Source organism: Cydia pomonella, chromosome 10 (assembly GCF_033807575.1).
Source record: "Cydia pomonella isolate Wapato2018A chromosome 10, ilCydPomo1, whole genome shotgun sequence".
Lineage (NCBI taxonomy): Eukaryota > Metazoa > Arthropoda > Insecta > Lepidoptera > Tortricidae > Cydia > Cydia pomonella.
The window spans coordinates 22,652,354-22,677,451 of NC_084712.1; the positions used below are offsets into that span (position 1 = coordinate 22,652,354).

Consider the following 25,098-nt stretch of genomic DNA (forward strand, 5'->3'; position numbering starts at 1 on the left):
GTCCATTTGTCTTAGTTCTAGGAAGGGGTTTCTCGTTCAGAGATACCGCTAAAATGAAAGGTTAGCCCCTTCCTAATTCAAAAAATCATGACGCCTGTGCTGTTAACGCGCTAGACACCCAGTCCTTCACTTTAAACATAAATAAGCAATATTTGATTCTATATTTATGACGAGAAAGTTCAAAATGGCATAAGCGTTATAATTCACAATCGATACCCCTTCAAAGCTAACCCTTTAGGAACGGGTATTTTACCCGTATTATGAAGCGCTTAAAAAGCCAAATGAAAGGGTTACTTAGCAACGACTTTAGTAAGCAAAGCCTTACGAAATACCCCTTCGAAGGGGATACCGGACCGGTCCCTGGTCCTGATCGACCTTACGTAGTTCTATTTCTACTGTCTTTAGCCCGCGTGGTTTGCATCAAATATGAATGAGTAGGTGGGAGAATCAACTTTTTAGCGTCACTCGTTGCCATGGTTACGATTAGTTGTCCAGGGGACAAAAGTTCATTGAAATACAGATTTTATGGTACTTAAATGAATTAAACTTGCGTTTTTGCGGTCGTTATAACCAATGTCCATAATGGGCCCCCTACTAAGCATGTTAATAGGACGGCATACAACGTCTCTTCAAACAAACTGTGCCACTGTTGTCCCTTGGACAACGGGACAGGATAACAAAACAAAAAAAGTTGATTCACCCAGGTATTAACTGACCTGTAGGCGGGTCCTGCTGGAACATGACGTAGAGGCGGTCGAAGTGGCACACGCACGTCACCAGCACCCGCTGCCACGAGCCGGGCGCCGGCAGCGCGGCCGGCCGGCACTTCGGGGTCGCCGCGCGGTCTAGTGTCCAGCCATCTGCGACAATATATATTTATTTTATTATAGGACATTATTACACAAATTAACTAAATACATATAAATATATCTTATACCTTTAAACGAGCAATTCTTGTATATATATATATATATATGTATATATATTTCCGGGATCTCGGAAACGGCTCTAACGATTTTGCTGAAATTTGGTATATGGGGGTTTTTGGGGGTAAACAATCGATCTAGATTAGTCTTATGTTTGGGAAAACGCGTGTTTTCGAGTTTTCATGCGTTTTTCTTTCGACGCAGAATATGGTCGCTAATTTCGTGTTGCCGGCCACTGTCCGTCTGGTCCAGCGGGTTAAGACGCGGACTGCTAAACGAGTGTTACGGGTTCGAATCTCGCCCGGTGACTAACTTTTCTTTTTTTATATGTTCAAGTGTATATATAATTTTTTAATTTTTATTGTTTTAGACAAGTTTAATGTAGTAAAAAAATGTAGATAAGATTATCACCTATACACCACCATATTACAATAAATAGTTATAACCGAGCAATGCTCGGTCGCCCAGGTAATTAATTAATTAAATACATATAAAACACCCATGACTTAGGAACAAATATCCATACTCATCACACGAATAAATGCCCTTACCAGGATTTGAACCCAGGTCCATCAGCTTCGTAGGCAGGGTCACCCACTAGGCCAAACCGGTCGTCCTGTATTTTTTTTTTTTTCCCACTTACAACTATTTTCACAGGTACTAAACCTAAGACAATAGTGTAACTACTTATATATAAAAATACAATCTAAAGTATATCATTATATGTATAAGATAATATATACAATGCTGAGTTTGTGAATTCATTCAGAGAACATGAGAATAGGTCAATATTCTCCGCCATTACGTCGTGGCGCCGTACATACCCGTCGGGCATGTACACGCTCACATACCTCAATACCCGACTGTTGTGCGCTTTTCCTCTGAGCAGTTTAACACCTACCTCAATACCTCACATACCTCAATACCTGACTGTTGTGCACTTTTCCTCTGAGCAGTTTAACACCTACCTCAATACCTCACATACCTCAATACCTGACTGTTGTGCACTTTTCCTCTGAGCAGTTTAACACCTACCTCACATACCTCAATACCTGACTGTTGTGCACTTTTCCTCTGAGCAGTTTAACACCTGCCTCAATACCTCACATACCTCAATACCTGACTGTTGTACACTTTTCCTCTGAGCAGTTTAACACCTACCTCACATACCTCAATACCTGACTGTTGTGCACTTTTCCTCTGAGCAGTTTAACACCTACCTCATATACCTCAATACCTGACTGTTGTGCACTTTTCCTCTGAGCAGTTTAACACCTACCTCAATACCTCACATAACTCAATACCTGACTGTTGTGCACTTTTACTCTAAGCAGTTTAAAACCTACCTCAATATCTCACATACCTCAATACCTGACTGTTGTGCACTTTTCCTCTGAGCAGTTTAACACCTACCTCAATACCTCACATACCTCAATACCCGACTGTTGTGCACTTTTCACAAGGGGTTAGAGTCGGCAACGCGCATGTAACTCCCCTGGAGTACGGAGACTGCTTACCATCAGGGAGGCCGTATGCTTGTATGTCACCGACGTAGTATTTAAAAAAAACAGAATATTCACGACATACCAGGGTGTATCATAACGTGTCTCTTCTTGCAGCGGCTGCCTTTGAAGCACGTCTTCTGTGATCCCCCTGTATAGTGCTTGCAGATGTCCATTTCGTCACGGTTGCTGTAACCCTGTAAATAGAAACAATGGTTTTTTTTTAAGTTAAATTATTTGGGGAGAAGCTGTGGTGGCCGAGTGGATATGACGTCCGACTTTCAATCCGGAGGTCGTGGGTTCAAATCCTGGCTCGTACCAATGAGTTTTTCGGAACTTATGTACGAAATATCATTTGATATTTACCACTAGCTTTTCGGTGAAGGAAAACATCGTGAGGAAACCTGCATACATCTGCGAAGAAATTCAAAGGTGTATGTGAAGTCCCCAATCCGCATTGGGCTAGCGTGGGGACTATAGCCCCAGCCCTCTCGCGCATGAGAGGAGGCCTGTGCCCAGCAGTGGAACGTATATAGGCTGAGTTATTATTATTATTAAATTATTTAATGGGCTCCACGCGGGTTTCATTGATTTTTGACAAGTTTTGAGACGTTTCTCCTACATTTGCACTACAGATAGAATTATAAGACAAGCGGCTATCGGTTCTTCAATAATTTATCTCCATTCTGGTCTGCCGGATTTTGAAAGAAATGAATACTTATTTTTTTATGATTTTTTTTAAACATTGCCTATAAAACACTTTTTTCGTTACTCGATTTCTGTGAAGGAGCTCACGTATTTGGGTTCGTCTTTGACGTCTCTAAAAACAGGTCAGAGATTTTATTTTTAAACTAATTAAGTAACACAAAAGTTATAGCCAAAAAACCAGGTTTAAAAATTCTTTAAATTTGATGCCAAATATCTCTTAGCAAACCCCACCTTAGCAAATTTCTGTTTGGCCCAGTGGTTGACTGGTAGAGAATGCCTCAAGGCATTAAGTTCGCCTATTGTACGTTATACTTGTATTGGTGCAATAAAGTTTAAAATAAATAAATAAATAAAAATATCTCAAAGACAATGAGTTGAAATAAATATGGGATAGTATTTTGCTTAAAACAGTTGCTTTTAATATGTTAAGCTACTAAAAAATTAGATAGCTAAGAGATTCAGATCGAAGGTAATTGGCGTCAGGGAATGTAAATAAAAAAAAAAACTGTAAATGTGTATCTATGTAGAGTCTTCTTCTTCTTCCTCGCGTTGTCCCGGCATTTTGCCACGGCTCATGGGAGCCTGGGGTCCGCTTGACAACTAATCCCAAGATTTATCTATGTAAGGTGTATCTATGTAGAGTCTATGCGGAAATACAAGAGTCGTGGAATGTATGAGGCCCAGTACATTCCACGACTCTTCTCTTTCCGAACAGACTATAACTTATTCTACGGGTCTTGAAAGTTAAATTTGACCCACTCCCCGACTTCCAATGAAGCTGAAAATGTACATACATATGTAAGTCAGGTAATAATGCAATATTATGCAGAGCGAGGACACATTTCTATGCAGCGCCAAAGAGTCAAGCTGATCTGAAATATGCTGGCAGTCGACAATTCGAGTCGCTCTTCATTGGATGCGGTCCAGAGGGAGAAGCTGGTACTGGGATATATATATTTTATAAATACTTAAATATATAGAAAACACCCATGACTCAGGAACAAATATCCGTGCTCATCACATAAATAAATGCCCTTACCAGGATTTGAACCCGGGATCATCAGCTTCATAGGCAGGGTCACTTCTAAGCCAAACTGGTCATCAAAAGAAGTTTTAGGTTACAATAAAGTTCTTAAAACGTTCGCGTTCTTAAAAGTTCGGAGGAAAACCGAAATAAACCGGTGTTTTAACTGGTTCCCAGCCATAACTTTGACGACCGGTTTGGCCTAGTGGGTAGTGACCCCGCCTACGAAGCTGATGGTCCCGGGTTCAAATCCTGGTATGGGCATTTATTTGTGTGATGAGCATGGATATTTGTTCCTGAGTCATGGATGTTTTCTATGTATTTAAGTATTTATAAATATTTATATATTATATATATCGTTGTCTAAGTACCCTCAACACAAGCCTTATTGAGCTTACTGTGGGACTTAGTCAATTTGTGTAATAATGTCCTATAATATTTATTATTTATTTATTTATAACTTTGCCGAGTGTAAGTTGGGCAGTACGAGGTGAGGCCAATAATGGACTTACAGTGACGGCTTCCACGGGGTTGTCGTGCTCCGGGCCGCTGTAGTCATGTTCGCTGGCCGGCCGCAGCTCTGGAGGACCATGGGTCGGGGCTGATGCTGCAGCCTGTTCTGGACGAGCTGGCTTGTCCACTACAAAAAAGAACATTAAAACAAAATCTTATCACCCGTTCATTGTTGGTACAGTCGGCGTCAAATACTTAGTAACAACCAAAGTAGCCAAATAGTTCGGTACACCATATATTTAGTATGGTGTACCGAACTATTTCGCCACGTTGACTGCTACGGAGTATTTGACGTTGACTGTACAAGCTTTTGTCGCCGACTGTATTTTTGTTACCACAAGGCAAATAATACTCATCGAGACAATTCTAAAACCACCAAAACTAATTAGGTTGCGTTGTTTCATCACAGAGTTCCCATGGCCACCTCCTGTCCATCATCAGATCAGCTTGATGGTACCATAATATTGCATTGTCACCCGACCTACATATGTATGCAAATTTTCAGCTCAAAATGATATCGGGAAGGGGTCAAATTGTGCTTCCAAGATTTGACCCAGTTTTAGTTGTCAAATTCACATTGTTACATTTAACAAACATTTATGAATAAAGCCATTAGACTTGTAATACAATCTCCAGGCCATAATTGTTGAAAAAAAAAAACTAATACAATCAATGAGTTATTGGTAAGGGTCACTGAGCTGGCTTTGAGCAAAGAGAATTAAGAAGACTAACCCCCTTATTCATAAAACTTAACGGGCCTGATTTAGTTAAATTATGTTTTATCCCTTTCTCACAAATACGTAAATCAAAAAGGCAGATAAAGACAAACGATTCATAACTAATTCGGGCCAGTAACGCGTTTATAATAACGCCATACGAGTGCTCATTCCATACAACGGTTTTGTTACCAAAAATACTATTATTGTCGTAGTCTACATCTAGCGTCAAGTAGCGAAACTCGCAGTACTGCTACTCGACAATAGATGTCGCGGCAAACAAAAAAACTAATGCTCAACAATTTTCAGCTAATATTATAACCAGAGTAAGCGTAGGAGTTGAAAATTGAGTTCCGGTTACTCTGGTTATAATATTAACGGAAAATCATTGAGCATTAGACTTTTTGTTTGCCGCGACATCTATTGTCGAGTAGCAGTACTGCGAGTTTCGCTACTTGACGCTAGATGTAGACTACGAAAATAATAGTATTTTTGGTACCAAAACCGTTGTATGGAGTGGGCACTCTTGATCTTCTTAATTTTCGTTGGTATGAGGTTATCAAATATCAAACATTTATTCAGCAAATAGGCCACGGGGGCACTTTTACATGTCCATTTTTACAAACAATAAAAATTACAAAAAAAAAACAATTAAAAATATGGAATCGATGAAATAATAAATACTATATTAGAGATGTATACTGTCTCTAAATGACAAATTACACAAAAAAACTATGATAAAAAAAAAAAACCAACACGTTACTCACAGGCGGTGGCGAGTCCCTCCTGCAGCAGCAAGTCGTTGAGCGTGTTCTCGTCGTCGAGGAACAGGTATACGCCCAGAGATTCTGACGAGCTGAAATTAATAGTAGATTGCAGTGTATGGACTGCGTCCTACATTCGCCCAATAATAATTCGCAGCTCAGACAGCCCCGGCATAGTACGATTTATCGACCACATACGCGCCATTAGAATTTCAATTTTAGCATTCAATTATACGCAACAGATCGGCGTCACTTATGCAGAGACTGTGTGGCAGTACCAATAGTATCCTGAAAACGTTGGCAGGTAAGATAGATGCACCACTGCTCATGCACTGGAATGGACTGCATGTGGCAGCCACAGATGCTGAGAAGTGGTGCATCTAGATTGCCTAGTTATATATATATATATATATATATTTTTTTTTTTTTTTTGTACTTGTAGATATATTATTAGATTTATTATTATTATTTTGTATGTCACTAACCTTAATTAATTTTAAGATTTGTTGTAACTACTAACAATTATGGATCAATTATGGATTCGAATTAAATAAATAATTGAAAAAAAAAAATTGAAAATTCCGATTTAAGGTTCAAATTAGATTACACTTTCAGGAAATGTTACTTGTCTTCAATTCATCAAAGCTGGATTAATTGGAATATAAATATTATAGGACATTATTACACAAATTGACTAAGCCCCACAGTAAACTCAATAAGGCTTGTGTTGTAGGTACCTAGACAACGATATATATAATATATTATAATTATAAATACTTAAATACATATAAACACCCATGACTCAGAAACAAATATCCGTGTTCATCACACAAATAGATGCTCTTACCAGGATTTGAACCCGGGAACCATCAGCTTCATAGGCAGGGTCACTACCCACTAGGCCAGACTGGTTATATTTGGATTTTTTGGAAAAACCTTGTAGATTGGTGCGGCGTGGAAAACGGATAAGGAATAATCGCCTTTGTACTGCTTAACCTGTGCCATATTTATGTTTTGTATTTTGTACAATAAAGAGTTTATACATACATACATATTTAACAACTTTTACACATATCAGTGTAAGAATAAGGGTCAAAGTCAAATGGCGTTCTAGAAGTTTTAATCATGTGTCGAAAGATGGCAGTAAATTTACTGTGGCCACAAAGTTTTCTTTGACAATCCACCTCTATTGACGACTCTATGACGACCGGTTTGGCCTAGTGGGTAGTGACCCTGCCTACGAAGCTGATGGTCCCGGGTTCAAATCCTGGTAAGGGCATTTATTCGTGTGATGAGCATGGATATTTGTTCCTGAGTCATGGGTGTTTTCTATCTATTTAAGTATTTATAAATATTTATATATTATATATATCGTTGTCTAAGTACCCTCAACACAAGCCTTATTGAGCTTACTGTGGGACTTAGTCAATTTGTGTAATAATGTCCTATAATATTTATTTATTTATTTGGGTTCCCGTACCCAAAGGGTAAAACGGGACCCTATTACTAAGACTCCGCTGTCCGTCCGTCTGTCACCAGGCTGTATCTCATGAACCGTGATAGCTAGACAGTTGAAATTTTCACAGATGATGTATTTCTGTTGCCGCTATAACAACAAATACTTTCGCATTACTCTTCTCTCACACTACTCCTTTCGCATTTTCTCAAAGGTTAGCTGGAAGAGATCCCTTTTAGGCATAAGTTCGCCTTTGTACATAACATTTTTTTTTTGTTTCGTTTTGTCTGTTTTATGTTAACCTGTGCAATAAAGTGACATACATACAAATACTAAAAAGTACGGAACCCTCATTGGGCGAGTCCAACTCGCACTTGTCCAGTTTTTTTTGTTTACATTATATTACTCTTTTGACATGAAATCATTATTTATGGGAATATGAATAAAAATAGTAAATTTTGACATCGTAATTATTATTCTAGTCTATTTTATTTTGAATTTGACATGTTAATTTATTAATTATTTTTGTATTCAATATTTCAACTAATTTTTATTTTACTATGAATCATGATTTCATTGTTATTATGTCAATATTATTAATTATTTATTATTCTTATTATGTTTGGATTTGATTTGATTTTAACTTACTAACCCCTAGCTATAACGATGGTACTAACAATGTTTTATAGAATACTTACGGTTCTAAAAAAAAAAAAAATTTTTTTTATTTTTATATTTGCTTATACTTACTTATCGTCTATTTTCATGGTGAAAGGCTTCCCCAAGTACTGCTTCAAGAATTCATCTATCTCGTCTGCCTTGGTGCTCACGAATTCCACCTGGAAAAAACGTCAGATAAATAAATAAATATTTGGGGATAATCTTACACAGATCGACGTAACCCCAAAATTAGCAAAGCTTGTACTATAGGTACTAGGCGACGGTATACATACCTATATAAATAAATACAATATATATACAATATATATGTAGTCCCACAGTAAGCTCAATAAGGCTTGTGTTGTAGGCACCTAGACAACGGTATATATAATATATAATTATAAATACTTAAATACATAGAAAACACCCATGACTCAGAAACAAATATCCGTGTTCATCACACAAATATATGCTCTTACCAGGATTTGAAACCGGGACCATCAGCTTCATAGGCAAGGTCACTACCCACTAGGCCAGACCGGTCGTCATAGAAAACATATACATAGAAAACATCCATGACTTAGGAACAAATATCTGTATTCATCACACAAATAAATGCCCTTACCGGGATTCGAACCTAGGACCATCAGGTTCATAGACAGGACCCACTAGGCCAGACCGGTCGTCAACGACTATACTCTGTATCTTTAGGTATTTAAATAAAAGTAAACAAAATCTACCCTCAAATGGCTCCTAAAGCCAGTTGAGGGTAGATGAAAACATTACATGATCAAATAATGTAGGTTTTGTATTTGGTTGGTTAACCAATAAATGTTATAAGTATAACTACCCAAAAATTTACAAATTGTTTACATTTATTTAAATACCTAAGGATACAGACTATAAATGAAATAGGTTAGAAGCCAGAACGATGAGGGACAGATCCAGTCACTTTTCTACTTGGTTGGTTAACTGATAAACGTTCTATGCCCCCGTAAATGTTAAAACACATTGCATTTATTTCACTACCTATAGATACATAACTCACAAATAAGTAAGTAAGTACATAATAAGATTATATAACTCACGTCCGCTAGATGGCAGCAGTGTGCGTACGGCGGCGATGTGCAGAACTCGGGCGCCAACGGTTGTATGCAGCTAGATGTGACTGGCCGCTGTTCACCGGTGTCCACTAGGAACACTTCCTCTTTGTTCGTGCCCTGTTAATAGATATTTTGTTTATTTAATTTAATCTTTATTGCACATAAGAAAACACACTGTACAATAGGCGAACTTAATGCCGTAAGGCATTCTCTACCAGTCAACCTTTAGGCAAAGCAAATAAGTTGTAGGCGGTGCAAAAACATGAGGTATAGATGATACAATTAGGTACATGTACGAACACAATACAATCATAAGCAATACACAAACATAAACATAATAATAATAAAAGCCTTTTATTACCCAAATATAAATGTTACAAATGTATAGAGTTAACATGTACAGAAACACATGCTTAAAATGCGAAAATAATGCAAATTTATATAAAGATGAAGTGTGCTGTATAATTAATTCTACACGACTAGACTCCTTAACTCAAAAAATCTTTTTAATTTAAGATTAGTAGTAAAGCTAGAAAAATGCATGTTTTTTTGGTATGAAATAAACAGATTTTTTTATTTTATTTACAATACAAAAAAAAAGAAATTAAAACTAAGTTTCAGTATTGTTTATATGTGGGTTTGTCCATTTTTGGACGTAGGCCTCCTCCATGCCAAACATAAACATACATATATAAATAATATTGATACAAATACATATACTTACTTATACATACATATATATGAAATCAGATGAACTTCCAAAGCAGAAACACTAACAAGGAAAGGTACCCAACTGTCCGGTTCCGATTTGATTTATATTTATATATGTTATAGAGTAGTCTAAAATAACAGACACGTAACTCCTATAGAAAGTGATGCTCAAGCAACTTGCTAGTTAATGGCTGGTTTGAGTATATGTTGGAGAGCAGCAAAAAATAATGAGCACGTGTTTTGTTATATCGGCTAAAACTCACTATTTCCTAAAAAAATCGACATTCGAAGTTTTATAATATCTTATCGCTAAAGTTATACATAAAGACGGGTGTTTTTTTTAGGAAAACTTGAGTTTAAGCAGATATAACAAAACACGTGTACATTATTTTTTCCTGCTCTCAAACATATACTCAAACAAGCCATTAACTAGCAAGTTGCTCGAGCATCACTTTCTATAGGAGTTAGAAGATTTAGTAACTTTCTGGTACTTTGGAGGACAATTTCTCCCAATAGGTTGAGTTTGGGCAGCTAAAAAAAAATACGTGTCCGTTATTTTAGACTACTCTATAACATATATAAATATAAATCAAATCGGAACCGGACAGTTGGGTACCTTTCCTTGTAAGATTTTCCAGTACTGCCAGCAAAGTGCTCACTTAAGGATTTTAAAAAAGTAAACCTGTTCAGACACTTTCTTAATTTTGACAGGGAGACTATTCCAAAGGCGAGCTGCCTGAATAGAGAAAGAATCTTGTAACCAGTTCGATGAGATGGTAGAGACAGAGATAGATTGCTAGAAGAGCGAAGCTGACGGACACGAGAGACACCATAGTAGTGGAAGAAAGATTTTAGATATTCGGGGGACTGACGGTCGTTAAGAACAGAAAAGAGGATGCAGAGCATGCGAATATTGCGCCGAATACGAAAAGGATAAAAATAAAAATTACTATTTTTCATACACAATATGGCATTACATCTTTTTTTTTTTAATACTACGTCGGTGGCAAACAAGCATACGGCCCGCCTGATGGTAAGCAGTATCCGTAGCCTATGTACGCCTGCAACTCCAGAGGAGTTACATTTCAAATACATAATTTTTTTTAAATGTTTAAGTCAATGGGGTGAATCTGAACCTCTATAAAGGTCGGATTTCTCAACAGATCCCGAAATTTTGTGTGGTTCGCTAATTATATAAATAAATAAATATAGGACATCATTACACAAATTGACTAAGTCCCACAGTAAGCTCAATAAGCCTTGTGTTGAGGGTACTTAGACAACCATAATTATATATAATAATAATAATATTCTTTATTGTGCACAACGAAAACATGATTAAATACAGCAATTAACATAAAAAAACTAAGCAACAACAGGCGGTCTTATCGCTAAAAAGCGATCTCTTCCAGACAACCTTCAGGTAGTAGAAATTACCGTAAGGAAGAAATATGTATAAGGGTAGCAAATATAAATGGAGAACCAGAACAGAGGAAAAAAATAAAACAGCACAAATATATGTATAACATATAAATATATACATAAATATGATAAATAAATAAATATAATATAATATATTAATATAATACTTAAATACATAGAAAACACCCATGACTCAGGAACAAATATCCATGCTCATCACACTTATTAAATGCTCAAACCAGGATTTGAACCCGGAACCATCGGCTTCATAGGCAGGGTCACTACCCACTAGGCCAGACCGCTCGTTACATGGATTTTTAGTTAATTATTTCACAAAATAGCCTTACCTCGACCCTTATGAACATGGCCCGGAAGTACCCCTGGGTGTCGTCTACGTCGTGGTAGACGCAGCAGGTGAAGTTAGGCAACTCGTCCAGGTTCACAGATACTCGATTCTTCTCTTGAGAGTAGTATGTTATCATGTCTTGGAGTAGGCTGGAATTTTAAATATTGATTGCACACAAAAACTACAATAGTTGGTTAAGAGGCACCAATGACCTTGGATCTGAATCAATTCGTTTTCTAATGTTTTTTACAGTACATATGGTGCTACTTTATAGCACTAGTGCGAAAATTAGCATATTACGTTACTGTGTCGAATATTTAAAGGGCCATATGTTGCGCTGTTTTATCACAGAGTTCCTATGGCAACCTCCTGTCCCCATCATCAGATCATCTAGATGGTACCATGATATTGCATTGTCACCCGACTTACATATGTATGCAAATTTTCAGCTTCATCGGAAACCGGGAAGTGGGTCAAATTTAACTTGCAAGATTTGATTACAAACAGACAACGGTCAGGTGAAAGTAAATAAAAGCTTGTAATAAATCATCAATTAAAAGGAGGATACTGTATTAGTCATTCCCAATGACGAAAAGATTAAAGTGACACTAGTGACATGACATACTCTTTAATCACCGTGTATCTACATACAGGCTGTTCCGAAGTATTAAATCGAAAATCAGTCATTTCTCCGTTAATACTGTGTCGTTTGGAATGAGACTGTACATAGGTTAGAAATACCCTAATCGACACGTCCTTTCATCTATTTTTTTTTCAAGCATACGGCCCACCTGATGGTAAGCAGTCTCCGTATCCTATGTACGCCTGCAACTCCAGAGGAGTTACATGCGCGTTGCCGACCCTAACCCCGCCCCCCTCGTTGAGCTCTGGCAACCTTACTCACCGGCAGGAACACAACACTATGAGTAGGGTCTAGTGTTATTTGGCTGCGGTTTTCTGTAAGGTGGAGGTACTTCTCCAGTTGGGCTCTGCTCTAGATCTAGAATGACATCCACTGGCTGTGCCCTACCACACAAAGCAAGATGCCATTCACAATGCCCATACCTCTCTTTTGGACGTAGTTTAAGAACGTACCCGGGTCCAAAACCCAGATGTCCAGAAGGTATGTCCAGAGGGTAGAGACACGTTGTATACTATCCCATATTTACTGCAAAGTTCATTGTCTTTGAGATATTTGGCATCGAATTTGAACAGTTTTAGACCTAAAACCTAGTTTTCTGGCCATACATTTGAGTTAATTAGTTTATAATTAAAATCTCTGACCAGTTTTTAGAGACGTCAAAGAACCCAAATATGTAGATTTCGTATGTGTAAGCCATCGAGTTTCACAGCCATCGAGTAACGAAAAAAGTGTTTTTAGACAACGTTTAAAAAATCATTTAAAAAAATTAGTATTCGTTTCTTTCAAAATCCGGCAGACCGGAATGGAGATAAAAGATTGAAGAACCGATAGCCGTTTGTCTTATAACTATATCTGTAGTGCAAATGTAGGAGTAACAACTCTTAACTTGTCAAAATCGATAAAAACCGCGGGGAGCCCCTTAACTTTGCATAGATTGCAATAACAAAGTGTGAAAGTGCCATTGTAGTACCCGTCATAATTTTTATAGGAATTTGGTGTTAATGGTGGAAAAAAACTGTGTATGTGGCCAATATCAACACTCCATACACTGCAAATATACATTGATTAAGGTGTGTAAAATATAAGACAATTTCGTGCTTCGAATTAGACAGGCAAACGAGATGGCGCTGTACAGGTCCATACATTTTGTCAAAAGCTGACGTTTGACAATTCAGTGACCGCAAAACATGGCGCAGTACAGCGCCATCTATTTTGGATGTCAAACTAAGGGGAAAGTTTTTTTTTCAGACTTCATCTCTCTATTACAATTATCTTTGATACAATGTGTATATGTTATTAATTAATTGTAATTCATCCTCTTTCAATTTAGGAGGGATTTAAATCTCGGGTCAGAGGTGTAGGGTTAGAGCCGGTGTAGCTTCATTTGACGTTCATAAGCGCATTGTAATATGCCTACTTTATATATAAACTATCTTTATCTAATTGTCTGTAGGGAATGCAATCTTGGGCCAAGATTGACCATTCAAGATCTTGGAGTCTCTTTTCGGAATCAAGATTGGTCAGTTCAAGATCTTGTCAAGATTCGGGTCAAGATCTTGGTCTCGAATCAAGATTATCGGGATTATTCCAGATTGAGCAGAATAATTAAAAAAGGCGTTATTTTTGAGTCAAATTCTGTAAATTGAGAGTAACCAGTATTTTTGGATTATTTTATATAATTGAGTATACTTTTCAAAGTAAACAACTTTCCATGAACACAATAATCAACGTTTATTTCAAAAATTAACAAGAAACAATCAAGATTTTAGTGACTATAATAATAAATGCAATACATTATTGCATTTATTTTATTTTAATCATTAAAATGTTGATTGTTTCTTGCCAACAATGCAATGAGATCATAATTAGTATAACCTATAAATGAAATTAAGAGCAAAAAACATTAAACATTTTGAAAATAGCTTCTCAAGAAGCATAATACACTTAAAGTGTCATCACCCAATCGGCACCGTAGCTCAGGCGAGCCGCGAGACAGTTCGCGCGTTGCCGCGCAGGTATGAACACGTATGACGTTTCACGCGCGATCTGTCTGAAAATCTTGAAATCTTGTTACAATCTTGGTCTATTTTGCCAAGATCGCGAAAGGGATTTCAAAATTCAAGATTGATGGCCTTCAAGATTGAATCTTGGAAAATCACTCAAGATCTTGGTGGAATCTTGATCTTGCAAGATCAAGATTGCATTCCCTAATTGTCTGTTGTGTCAAGTTTAGTTGAGGTAATCTGTGATAAATACGTACTTGTAGGCATCAGCTTGCTCCACAACTATCCAGAAAGTGGGGCTGTCAATGGATAATATTGATGCTTCATAGACCGTATCTGTGTCGAGAATTGTCTGTTGTGTCAAGTTTAGTTCAGGTAATGTGATAAATACGTACTTTTAGGTATCAGCTTGCTGTACAACTATCCAGAAAGTGGGGCCGTCGATGGATAATATTCTTACTTCATAGACCATATCTGTGTCGAGAATTGTCTGTTGTGTCAAGTTTAGTTCCGGTAATATGTGATAAGTACGTACTTGTAGGCATCAGCTTGCTCCACAACTATCCAGAAAGTGGGGCCGTCGATGGATAATATTCTTGCTTCATAGACCATATCTGTGTCGAGAATTGTCTGTTGTGTCAAGTTTAGTTCCGGTAATATGTGATAAATACGTACTTGTAGGCATTAGCTTGCTCCACAACTATCCAGAAAGTGGGGCCGTCGATGGATAATATTCTTACTTCATAGACCATATCTGTGTCGAGAATTGACTGTTGTCAAGTTTAGTTCCGGTTATATGTGATAAATACGTACTTGTAGGCATCAGCTTGCTCCACAACTATCCAGAAAGTGGGGCCGTCGATGGATAATATTGTTGCTTCATAGACCATATCTGTGTCGAGAATTGTCTGTTGCGTCAAGTTTAGTTCCGGTAATATGTGATAAATACGTACTTGTAGGCATCAGCTTGCTCCACAACTATCCAGAAAGTGGGGCCGTCGATGGATAATATTCTTGTTTCATAGACCATATCTGTGTCGAGAATTGTCTGTTGTGTCAAGTTTAGTTCAGGTAATGTGTGATAAATACGTACTTGTAGGCATCAGCTTGCTCCACAACTATCCAGAAGGTGGGGCCGTCGATGGATAATATTGTTGCTTCATAGACAGTATCTGTGTCGAGAATTGTCTGTTGTGGCAGGTTCACCATGGCTTTAGGATCTAAAAACATACAAGCATATTATTAATTTTAGGTTTCGCCTAATGTAACTTTTATTCATTATAGACAGAAGAAGACAGAATACGTCTTATGGTTTTTAAGTTTGCTGATACACAGTGTATTTTACTATTTTATTTTATTTTATTTTAAGGGTGTTTAAACGCTACCGGCCAATAATATATCACTTTTGTGTGTTTTTGTATCCGTAAACAATATAGGTTAGTTTGTATATTGCATATTGTACTGCTCATTTTATACAAATATATGATGAATAATGCAATGAAATACTGTGAATTACAATAGGAGAGACGACATATCAAATCAAAATCAAGAAAATCGTGTCGATGCTAAGCCGAGTCAGAAAAAGTACCAACAGTATTCTGAGTGTATTCGCAGATAGATATGATTGCCCAATGTTAATGTGCTGGGTTGGGCAGACAGGGGCTATTGCTCGTTTGAGGTCGAAATAGATAAATTCAGGTTATCTATTTCGTAGTAAAATGGTAATTGTGTTAATATAAGTTCCTTTAGTGTAGAAAAGTACAGATAAGTAGTTGCATAATTTACTAACCTATTTTTATATCTGGTTAAGAATATTACTTACAATGTATGGGCTTACATGGTTCGAAATAAAGATTCTATATATAATGTATATATTACTAAACAAGCTCTAATTAAAAAAAAAGCGGCCAAGTGCGAGTCGGACTCGCCCATGAAGGGTTCCGTACCATTTACGACGTATTAAAATAGATTAAGATACCGACGTATTAAGATAGACCTATCCATAGATATTAAATTAAATTAAATAAACATTTATTTCAGAATTATTTCCATATTATATTATATTATATTAGATATCCCACACGTATGAGTTTGATGAAAAAAAAAATTAGTTTCAGTTTTAACCCCCAAAACTTTTTTTTTTTTAACTACTTACTAGATCTCATTCAAACCAATTTTCGGTGGAAGTTTTCATGGTAATGTACATCATATTTTTTTTTAGTTTTATTATTCTCTTATTTTAGAAGTTACAGGGGACACACACACACTCATACACACATATTTTACCACTTTGGAAGTGTCTCTCGCGCAAACTATTCAGTTTAGAAAAAAATTATATTAGAAACCTCAATATCATTTTTGAAGATCTATCCATAGATAACCCACACGTATGGGTTTGATGAAAAAAAAAATTCCAACGATACCGAAATTAAATGGGTTTTCGCCAAGTACATGATAACGGTTTGGAAATTTAACCGGTTTCCGAACTGTAATAAGAATTCTAATCTTGTCTCCTACCTGCAATGTTTAGATCCTGAATATCTTCGGCCACACACTGGACCTCTTTCTCCACAGTGTTGTTACCCACACTCTCGTTGGAGCAGGAAGAGCTGGAGAATGCTATGAGCAGCTGCTCTTGCTTCGGTCGGCGGCGGATTGGCAGCTTTTCTATATAATTACAAAAAAATAATGAAAATATTTTTCAGAGTACACACTCCCAGAAGACGTGGTTTCAGCACAAAATGTGTTGTTTCAAAATAAATTAGACAAGCATATTATATCTACTACTCGTTCATGATAACTATCTTTATGATTATTATGGTCATATCAGTTGTCATAACTGCCTGCCTGCTTCTTAAATAATATCAAAGAGAATTTGAAATAGAGGTAGATTGTCAAAGAAAACTTTGTAGCCACAGTTAATTTACTGCCATCTTTCGAACCACGATTAAAACGTTTAGAACGCCTTTTGACTTTGATCTCTATTCTTTCACTGGTATGTGTTAACTTTGTTAAATATGTGTGGAAGAGCTTTTTAGCGAAAAACTGCCTGTTAACTGACAATTTTCCTTTAAAAAAAATCGTAGTATGTATGTAAACTATATAATTATGGGTGCTCTAAAGAATATTCAGATCAGTACCTAACTAACTAATAACCATATACATAAATAAATATTAAGAATTACAGTAATCACTAACAAACTAACAACACATTTGAAATGTAGAATTACAGAAAACACTGAATAAATAAGCTTTAACCTAGATGGCTTAACAATTTAAGTCCGCGACTACTAGTTCTCTATGTGGTTCTAGCGGCGGCGCCGGCCGCGGCTGCTGGCCGAGCGGCGCGGGCGCACCAAGCTGCTCACGACGGGGCGGACCCTTAACCTAGAAGCCGAGAGCATTGATTTGTATCGGTGTTCCCTGACTGAATTCACAAAGTCCACATTGTTCACATTATGTTATATGCGCCATAAGTTAGAATATTTTTTTGTTAATAGTTACACTACTACATAAGTTAAGCGTTGTCCAACGGGCGCTAGAGAGAAAACTAGTTGGGATCACATTGAGAGACCGTAAAACGAATGAGTGGCTGAGACAGAAGAGCAAGGTCACCGATGTTGTAAAACGCGTAGCCAGACTGAAGTGGGAATGGGCCGGTTATATAGCACGAAAAACCGATTCGTGGAGCAAACGTCTACTGGAGTGGCGACCATGGGGGAAGGAACGTCCTCAAAGTAGACCCCAGATGCGTTGGGACGACATCAAAAGGACTGCGGGGAAGAAGTGGCTCCAGGTCGCACAGAACCGTGACGAGTGGCATAAAATGAAGGAGGCCTACACCCAAAGGGTAGAGAAGGGCTAAAGAAGAAGAAGAAGAAAGTTACACTATTGTCTGACTGGATTTCGTTCGATACCCCCCGTCAGGGGGGTATGAGGGGCGCCTTCCGGCTGCGGCGGCTGTTGCGGGTCGCTCCCCACCGACCGTGGGGAGGTCAGTTGGCCGTCTTTTGGAGGACGGTGTGGGTGGCTGGTGTAGGCCAGCTCTTCGCTACCGATCGTTACCCAACCCCACGACCCCTAGCCTGGTGATACCGTTTGAGCGGGGCCAGGTTTCGGGGCGATCACTATTATCTTAGGTCTAGTACCTGTAAAGATAGTTGTAAGTGGAAATAAAAAATAAATCGGGTGTACAATCTGACCTTTTTCAGCGGGACACAAGTTGGCGCAGGCGGTGGACGTGGTGGGAGCAGGTTCGCTCAGCACATCCATGAGATTCGTCGGAGTCATCACTGGGCAGTTCTTGTACGAGTTGTCATGTACTGGCGCTATCTCAATGCTTTCATTTTTATCTGTAAAGGAGTTAAGTTTGTTAACAGAGTCAGACCAAGGTAAGTTTGCAACGATTTTGACAGCCTGGACAGTGCAAGTGTTATTTTAAAAGGCAATCTTCTATAAAATAATGACGTTTTTCTTAACACTTGCACAGGCTGGGCTATCAAAATCGCTGCCAACTTAGCTTGGTGTGACTCTATGTCAGTTTGGGAAACAGTTTTGAAATGTGTAAAATGTAAGATAATTTCGTGTTTCGAATTTGACAGGTAAACCAGATGGCGCTGAACAGCTCCATACATTTTGCGGATATAAGTCTACTATTGGGAAATTTTGGGTTGACTGGTGGAGAGTACCTTAAGGCATTAAGTCCGCCATTTATACATTCTTCTATTGTGCAGTGAAGGTTAAATAAATAATAAATAAAACTGGACAAGTGCGAGTCGGACTCCCGCACAGTGTTCCATACCACTACGCAAAAAATGGCAAAAAAATCACGTTTGTTGTATGGGAGCCCCAATTGAATATTTATTTTAATCTGTTTTTAGTATTTGCTGTTATTGCAGCAACAGAAATACATCATCTGTGAAAATATCAACTGTCTACTGTTTAGCTATCATCATGAGATACAGCCTTGTGACAGACAGACGGACAGTCTTAGTAATAGGGTCCCGTTTTTACCCTTTGGGTACAGCACTATGTTTCTTATCATTGGCACAAGTAAAATGATATTCAAAAATGCTTCAGCAACTTGAAATGTTGAAAAAACTTACCTATTACACAAAATAAAATGTATTTGTATGGGACAGGTCATGAAATGCCCCATTGTGTGATTAAGCCTTGTTAGAATCGAAGAAAAAAAATTAGAAGATACATTACCAAGAAAAGAAAGGAAGGTTATGTTTGTCTATGGACTTACCAAGATTATCAATGGACAGATTGAACTCTGTAATGAGATAGATGTACTCATCCAACTTGTTCATGCATGACAGGAACCGTTCCTTCAGCTCCGGCGGCTCGCAGTTCAGCTGGTTCACAAATGTTCGACTCTGGGAAAAATAATATGTTTATTTACACAAAGTGTTTAAAATTATTTATAAAACAAAGCACCAAGCCAACTGTCGGTTGTAGGATACCACTACATTTTATTGTAAGCTTAAGAGTCATGTGATGAACTTGCACACAATACTTTCTACTCAATCTTTCATGTAATTTACACACGTAAATGCGAAACATTAAACATACAATACATAAACACATCTAACTTATGGTTGCCAAACATGGGCACTTAACAAATCCCACTACAAAAAGTTAGAAATTTGTCAAAACGCTATGGAGAGTATGATGGGTAAGCGACTATCTGATAAAGTTAGAAATATAGATATAAAGAAGTACTAAAACAAAAGATATTACTACAACAATTAAGAAGTTAAAATGGAAATGGGCAGGTCACACAATTAGAGGGAGAGAAAAGTGGTCTAAAGCAATAATGTGCTGGTTTACTAGGGACAAAAAGAGGAAGCGTGGCAGGCCAACAAGAAGATGGGAAGATGAGATTAAGAGTGCAGCAGGAGGTTGCTGGACTACAATAGCAAGGGATAGGAATAAATGGAAAGAGTTAGGGGAGGCCTTTGCCTACAAAAGGCATACAGATGGAAATTATATATATACATATATATATATATATATATACATATGTTAACAACAAAATGTACTTACAAAATACTTGTCTGAAATAAAGGCTATTTCATATTCATATTCATATTCACATAAACACATAACACCACATAAACACATTAAAAGGAAGAGGAACCCAAACCAATGAGATAAACAGACGCGTACGACTAGCCTGGGCAGTCTATTCGAGTCTAGTTTGCCTTCAAAATGAAATTTAAGGCCAAACAAAAAGCCCGCATATTTGACCAAAGTATCCTGCCAGTTCTCACTTATGGAGCTGAAACCTGGGTCTTCACCAAGGACATACTACATAAGTTAAGTGTTGTCCAATGGGCGTCAGAGAGAAAACTAGTTGGGATCACATTGAGAGACCGTAAAACGAATGAGTGGCTGAGACAGCAGAGCAAGGTCACCGATGTTGTAAAACGCGTAGCCAGATTGAAGTGGCAATGGGCTGGTCATATAGCACGAAATACCGATTCGTGGAGCAAACAACTACTGGAGTGGCGACCATGGGGGGAGGAACGTCCTCAAAGTAGACCCCAGATGCATTGGGACAACTACATCAAAAGGACTGCAGGGAAGAAGTCACTCCAGGTCGCACAGAACCGTGACGAGTGGCAAAAAATGAAGGAGGCCTACACTTGGTACTTGTAAAAACTTTAAAATTTGCATGTCACTGTGTGACAAGGTAGCTTGGCTCAGTTAACTATAAACTGCAACATCCTATGTATACCCTATCTTTCGCAAATAAATAACTTATGACTTATGACACCCGAAGGGTAGAGAAGGGCTAAAGAAGAAGAAACACATTAAAAGTAGACAAATAGATATAATACAGAGGTAGAGGTGATAAAGTGGCAGCTAAAATTGAATAGTTTGTATTCAATTTTAGCTGCCACTGTATCACTCTTGTAGGGGAATGTATTCCCGCACAGTGGAGCTTTTTGACCCCTATCATTCTCAAGATGGTATTAGGGCCGTCCCGCACCCAGCGCGCCAGGGATGCGGCGGTGTATAAGAATTTTAGCAACAAAAACTGGTACTAGACAGATTTATTTATGTGAATCTTCATGTCAAGTTTCATGTATTAGAAATGAGAACGTAACTTCGAATGTATGGGAAAGGTTTTTGGTGGCAGCTTTGTGTTATTGAAGCCCAAGGTATGTTTTTCTACAAAGCACATGGCTACAAAGGTAGTACAATAAAAGTTAATACAAAGTTTCCTACCTGCGCTTTTAACTTTCTTATGTTATTGATGGCTTGGTCGCATTTCCCAGCCAAAACGCTGATCCTGCCTTCCATCTCATGACGGCGGTGAAGCGTCAGAGTCGCCAAATCCACAAAACTCCTGAAATTATTCGTCAACATTTTTGCAACACGTGATAAATACTAAGTTTCAAAACTACCCTTAATGTTTTAGTTTAAGGATAATTACATCACGATAGCTGCGCAATCGTCCTAGTAATGACGAGATTTTATCCTGAAGTACAATAATTAATGTACATAAATTAAATGGAAAAACTTGAGAAAACTCATATTACGCGACCGGCAGCACTATACAAACAAACGAGAGAGAAGAAAACAGTAAACACAACATCAACATAGATGGTATGGTAAAAAAGAAAAAATGGGTGTTGCTAGCCTAAACGTACTGGTTTCCCTAAATATTCCGCACATACTCTGGGGGCCTACCGCGAAAACCGAAATTCGCAAATTGCGGGGATCTTTTCCTTTTACTCTTATTAAGACGTAATTAGAGTGAGAGAGAAAGATGCCCGCAATTGACGAACTTCGATTTTCCCGGTAGGGGCCCTGGAGTCTGGCGAATATAACGGGTTATCAGTAATAACATACGCGGAATTCAAATTTACTATAGAAGAACAACCCCTCACGCCTTCATTTTTTAAATGAAAATTATTTTCCAAACTTTAGTTAAGCATGAGTCGCTTGCCAATGGAGCATAGGCATAGGCGAAGAGAATAATATTATACTATAGTTTTCTTATACCAGTAATTTTAACCAATAAAAGGGATGAGTGTATTTTTTTATTCCACTATTAGACTAATACTGACAAAATGGTTTTCTAGACTATATAGGACGACCTGTCTGGCCTAGTGGGTAATGATCCTATAAAGCCGATAGTCTCGGATTCAAATCCTGGTGTAAAAATTTTCGGAGGTCACAGGTGTTATAAAGATATAAAATAATAGTAGACTATAGAATGAACGCTGGTTTACCTCCAGATTACAAAAATACAAAAGGTGGCAAAGTGAATAGATATTGGGGATTCGGTTAACAACGGTAAGTTTTTCGAAAGCTCTAAGAACTGTCAAAATTATGAATATAAAATTGCCATAGTTAAATTTGAGTATAGATTTGAATTATGATTAGAGTTATACATTTAGTTGAATATTTTAATTAAAAATATGCATTTTGAATTAAATTACTTAATTAATAGAACATATTGATACATTAAATTAAAATATATATAAATTTATAACACTGATTTTTAATTGCAAATATTAATTGACTTAACCTATCGAATAAAGGATGAAAAATTAGTTCATTTTGGAAAGATTCGTAACACCTGGTAAGGGCATTTATTCGTGTGATTAGCACGATATTTGTTCCTGAGTCATGGGTGTTTCCAATGTATTTAAGTATTTATAAATATGTATATATTATATATATCGTTGTTTAAGTACCCACAACACATGACTAATTGAGCTTACTGTGGGACTTGGTCAATTTGTGTAAGAATGCCCTGTAATATTTATTATTGTATCACTTTGGATTTCATGGGCCTATAAAACCCGGTCTTTTCTTTTGATAGGCTTGGGTGGAGATAGAGATCCAACACGTAGAGGCCCCTTGGAGAGCTTTAATGTCATGTAGAACGTCTGCTGGAACCCGTTCACAGGCGCAACAATAGGTATCTACGAATCGGTCGCAGCAGGCATTGGGACATACAATGCCTACATAACTGCACAATGTATTAAGATACTTATAGTCTATCAAACAAATTTGTCAGTAGAAAAAGGCGTGAAATTCAAATTTTCTATGGGACGATAACGCCCACATTTTTTTAATTTGCTGCTTTTTTTCTACTGACAGAAATGGCTTCACAGGCTATGTCTTAAATTATATTAGCAATATCAATCAGCATGTTGTTATTGGTTTCGTTAAATCACTTAATTGCAGTTTTTATTTATTTACCATGAAAGCCGGGAAAGTTGTGTCCTCTGGTAACACTTACTCTTCACGTTTCTTTACACGCAAAATGCGCTGTTTAAAAATAAGAAATTTAACATAATGTGACTCTATTACATAAATAAACCATTTACAATTTGCAGTTGGTTATAAAGTAAAATAAATGACGTGTGAAGAAATAAAATGTTTAAAATAAATAAAGCTTCACAACAATGCCATCTATGTATTAGGTACTGCCACTACTTTGACGATAGTGAAACGTAACCTGTCTCTAAATTTCAACAACAGATGGCGGTTGCTGACACAATCGTAATGCGTTGTATTTACTGAAACTGTTTATTGCAACTTTCTTATAATATAATAAAGGAGGCTTATTATAAGAAAGTTACAATAAAGCAGTTTCAGTAAATCAAGGTATAAAGTCGAAAACGGAACTTCTTTGTATAGATTCACTTTTTTCAACTAATTTCGTTCCACGTCACCTTTTTTTTTATCATCTGTCTTTTTAACTTAGGTACAGAAAAATAAGAATCATTTTACAAACTCAGAGCCACCAGCATGTGCATACGAGGCACCCGCCACGCCACAAATGGAAGCCAGCAGTGAAGTTATTTGGTTTCAGATGGTTTCAGTGATGGTGCCGCCCTTCCACACTCCGACTGACAGACTGACTCATAGAGTATATTGAATAGTAGGACTGACTTATTAACTTTATTATTATCGTAGTTAATTTTGTTGTATTCGATATTTATTTATTTAATTTCTACTGTAATAATCTGTATTGTATTTGCTGAATAAATGCTAATTTTGGACCCGGGTACGTCCTTAAACTACGTCCACAAGAGAGGTAATAAGTATTGGTATTGTGAATCTCATCTCGCTTTGTGTGGTAGGGCACAGCACAGCGGATGTCTTTCAAGATCTAGAGCAGAGCCCAACTGGGGAAGTAGGTACCTCCACCTTACAGAAAACCGCAGCCAAATAACACTAGACCCTACTCATAGTGTTGTGTTCCTGCCGGGGAGTATAGTTGCTAGAGCTCAACGAGCGGAGGGAGGGTTGTTAGGGTCGGCAACGCGCATGTGACTCCTCTGGAGTTGCGGGCGTACATAGACTGCGGAGACTGCTTACCATCAAGCGGGCCGTATGCATGTTTGCCACCGACGTAGTATAAAAAAAAATGAAGTCCGAATTTGCTAATTTCGATTTTCGCGGTTATATTCCTGGTCTTTGTGTCTTTGTGTAAGTTTTATTAGTTACTACAATTTAATGGTAGAAAATCAGCCGACAAGCCAAGCACGATGAAATTATGATCTGAATAATTTCCCGACAAAATTCGGTCGATGGAAACGGCCGCTCTAAGTAATATGAAGATGAGC

The 25,098-nt window shown here is 37.5% G+C and overlaps 1 protein-coding gene across 2 annotated transcripts in view; it reads right to left on the reverse strand.

Annotated features, from left to right (window-relative positions):
• Nucleotides 1-22,138, reverse strand: part of LOC133522448 (uncharacterized) — a 42,698-nt gene extending 20,560 nt beyond the window's left edge. Inside the window, exons 1-13 of one of the 2 annotated variants that reach the window (XM_061857805.1) lie at nucleotides 21,945-22,138; nucleotides 21,737-21,857; nucleotides 19,749-19,878; nucleotides 18,700-18,849; nucleotides 17,015-17,164; nucleotides 15,591-15,717; nucleotides 11,853-12,000; nucleotides 9,358-9,489; nucleotides 8,360-8,448; nucleotides 6,157-6,245; nucleotides 4,673-4,800; nucleotides 2,514-2,625; nucleotides 717-860 (exon numbers count right to left, since the gene is read on the reverse strand). In XM_061857805.1, the coding sequence (XP_061713789.1) occupies nucleotides 717-860; nucleotides 2,514-2,625; nucleotides 4,673-4,800; nucleotides 6,157-6,245; nucleotides 8,360-8,448; nucleotides 9,358-9,489; nucleotides 11,853-12,000; nucleotides 15,591-15,717; nucleotides 17,015-17,164; nucleotides 18,700-18,849; nucleotides 19,749-19,878; nucleotides 21,737-21,857; nucleotides 21,945-21,946 (1,522 nt within the window). In that variant the 5' untranslated portion in view covers nucleotides 21,947-22,138. Of the gene's footprint in view, nucleotides 1-716; nucleotides 861-2,513; nucleotides 2,626-4,672; nucleotides 4,801-6,156; nucleotides 6,246-8,359; nucleotides 8,449-9,357; nucleotides 9,490-11,852; nucleotides 12,001-15,590; nucleotides 15,718-17,014; nucleotides 17,165-18,699; nucleotides 18,850-19,748; nucleotides 19,879-21,736 lie in introns of both variants that reach the window. The other variant, XM_061857804.1, reaches the window with a different exon arrangement.
• Nucleotides 22,139-25,098: the final 2,960 nt, after the last annotated feature.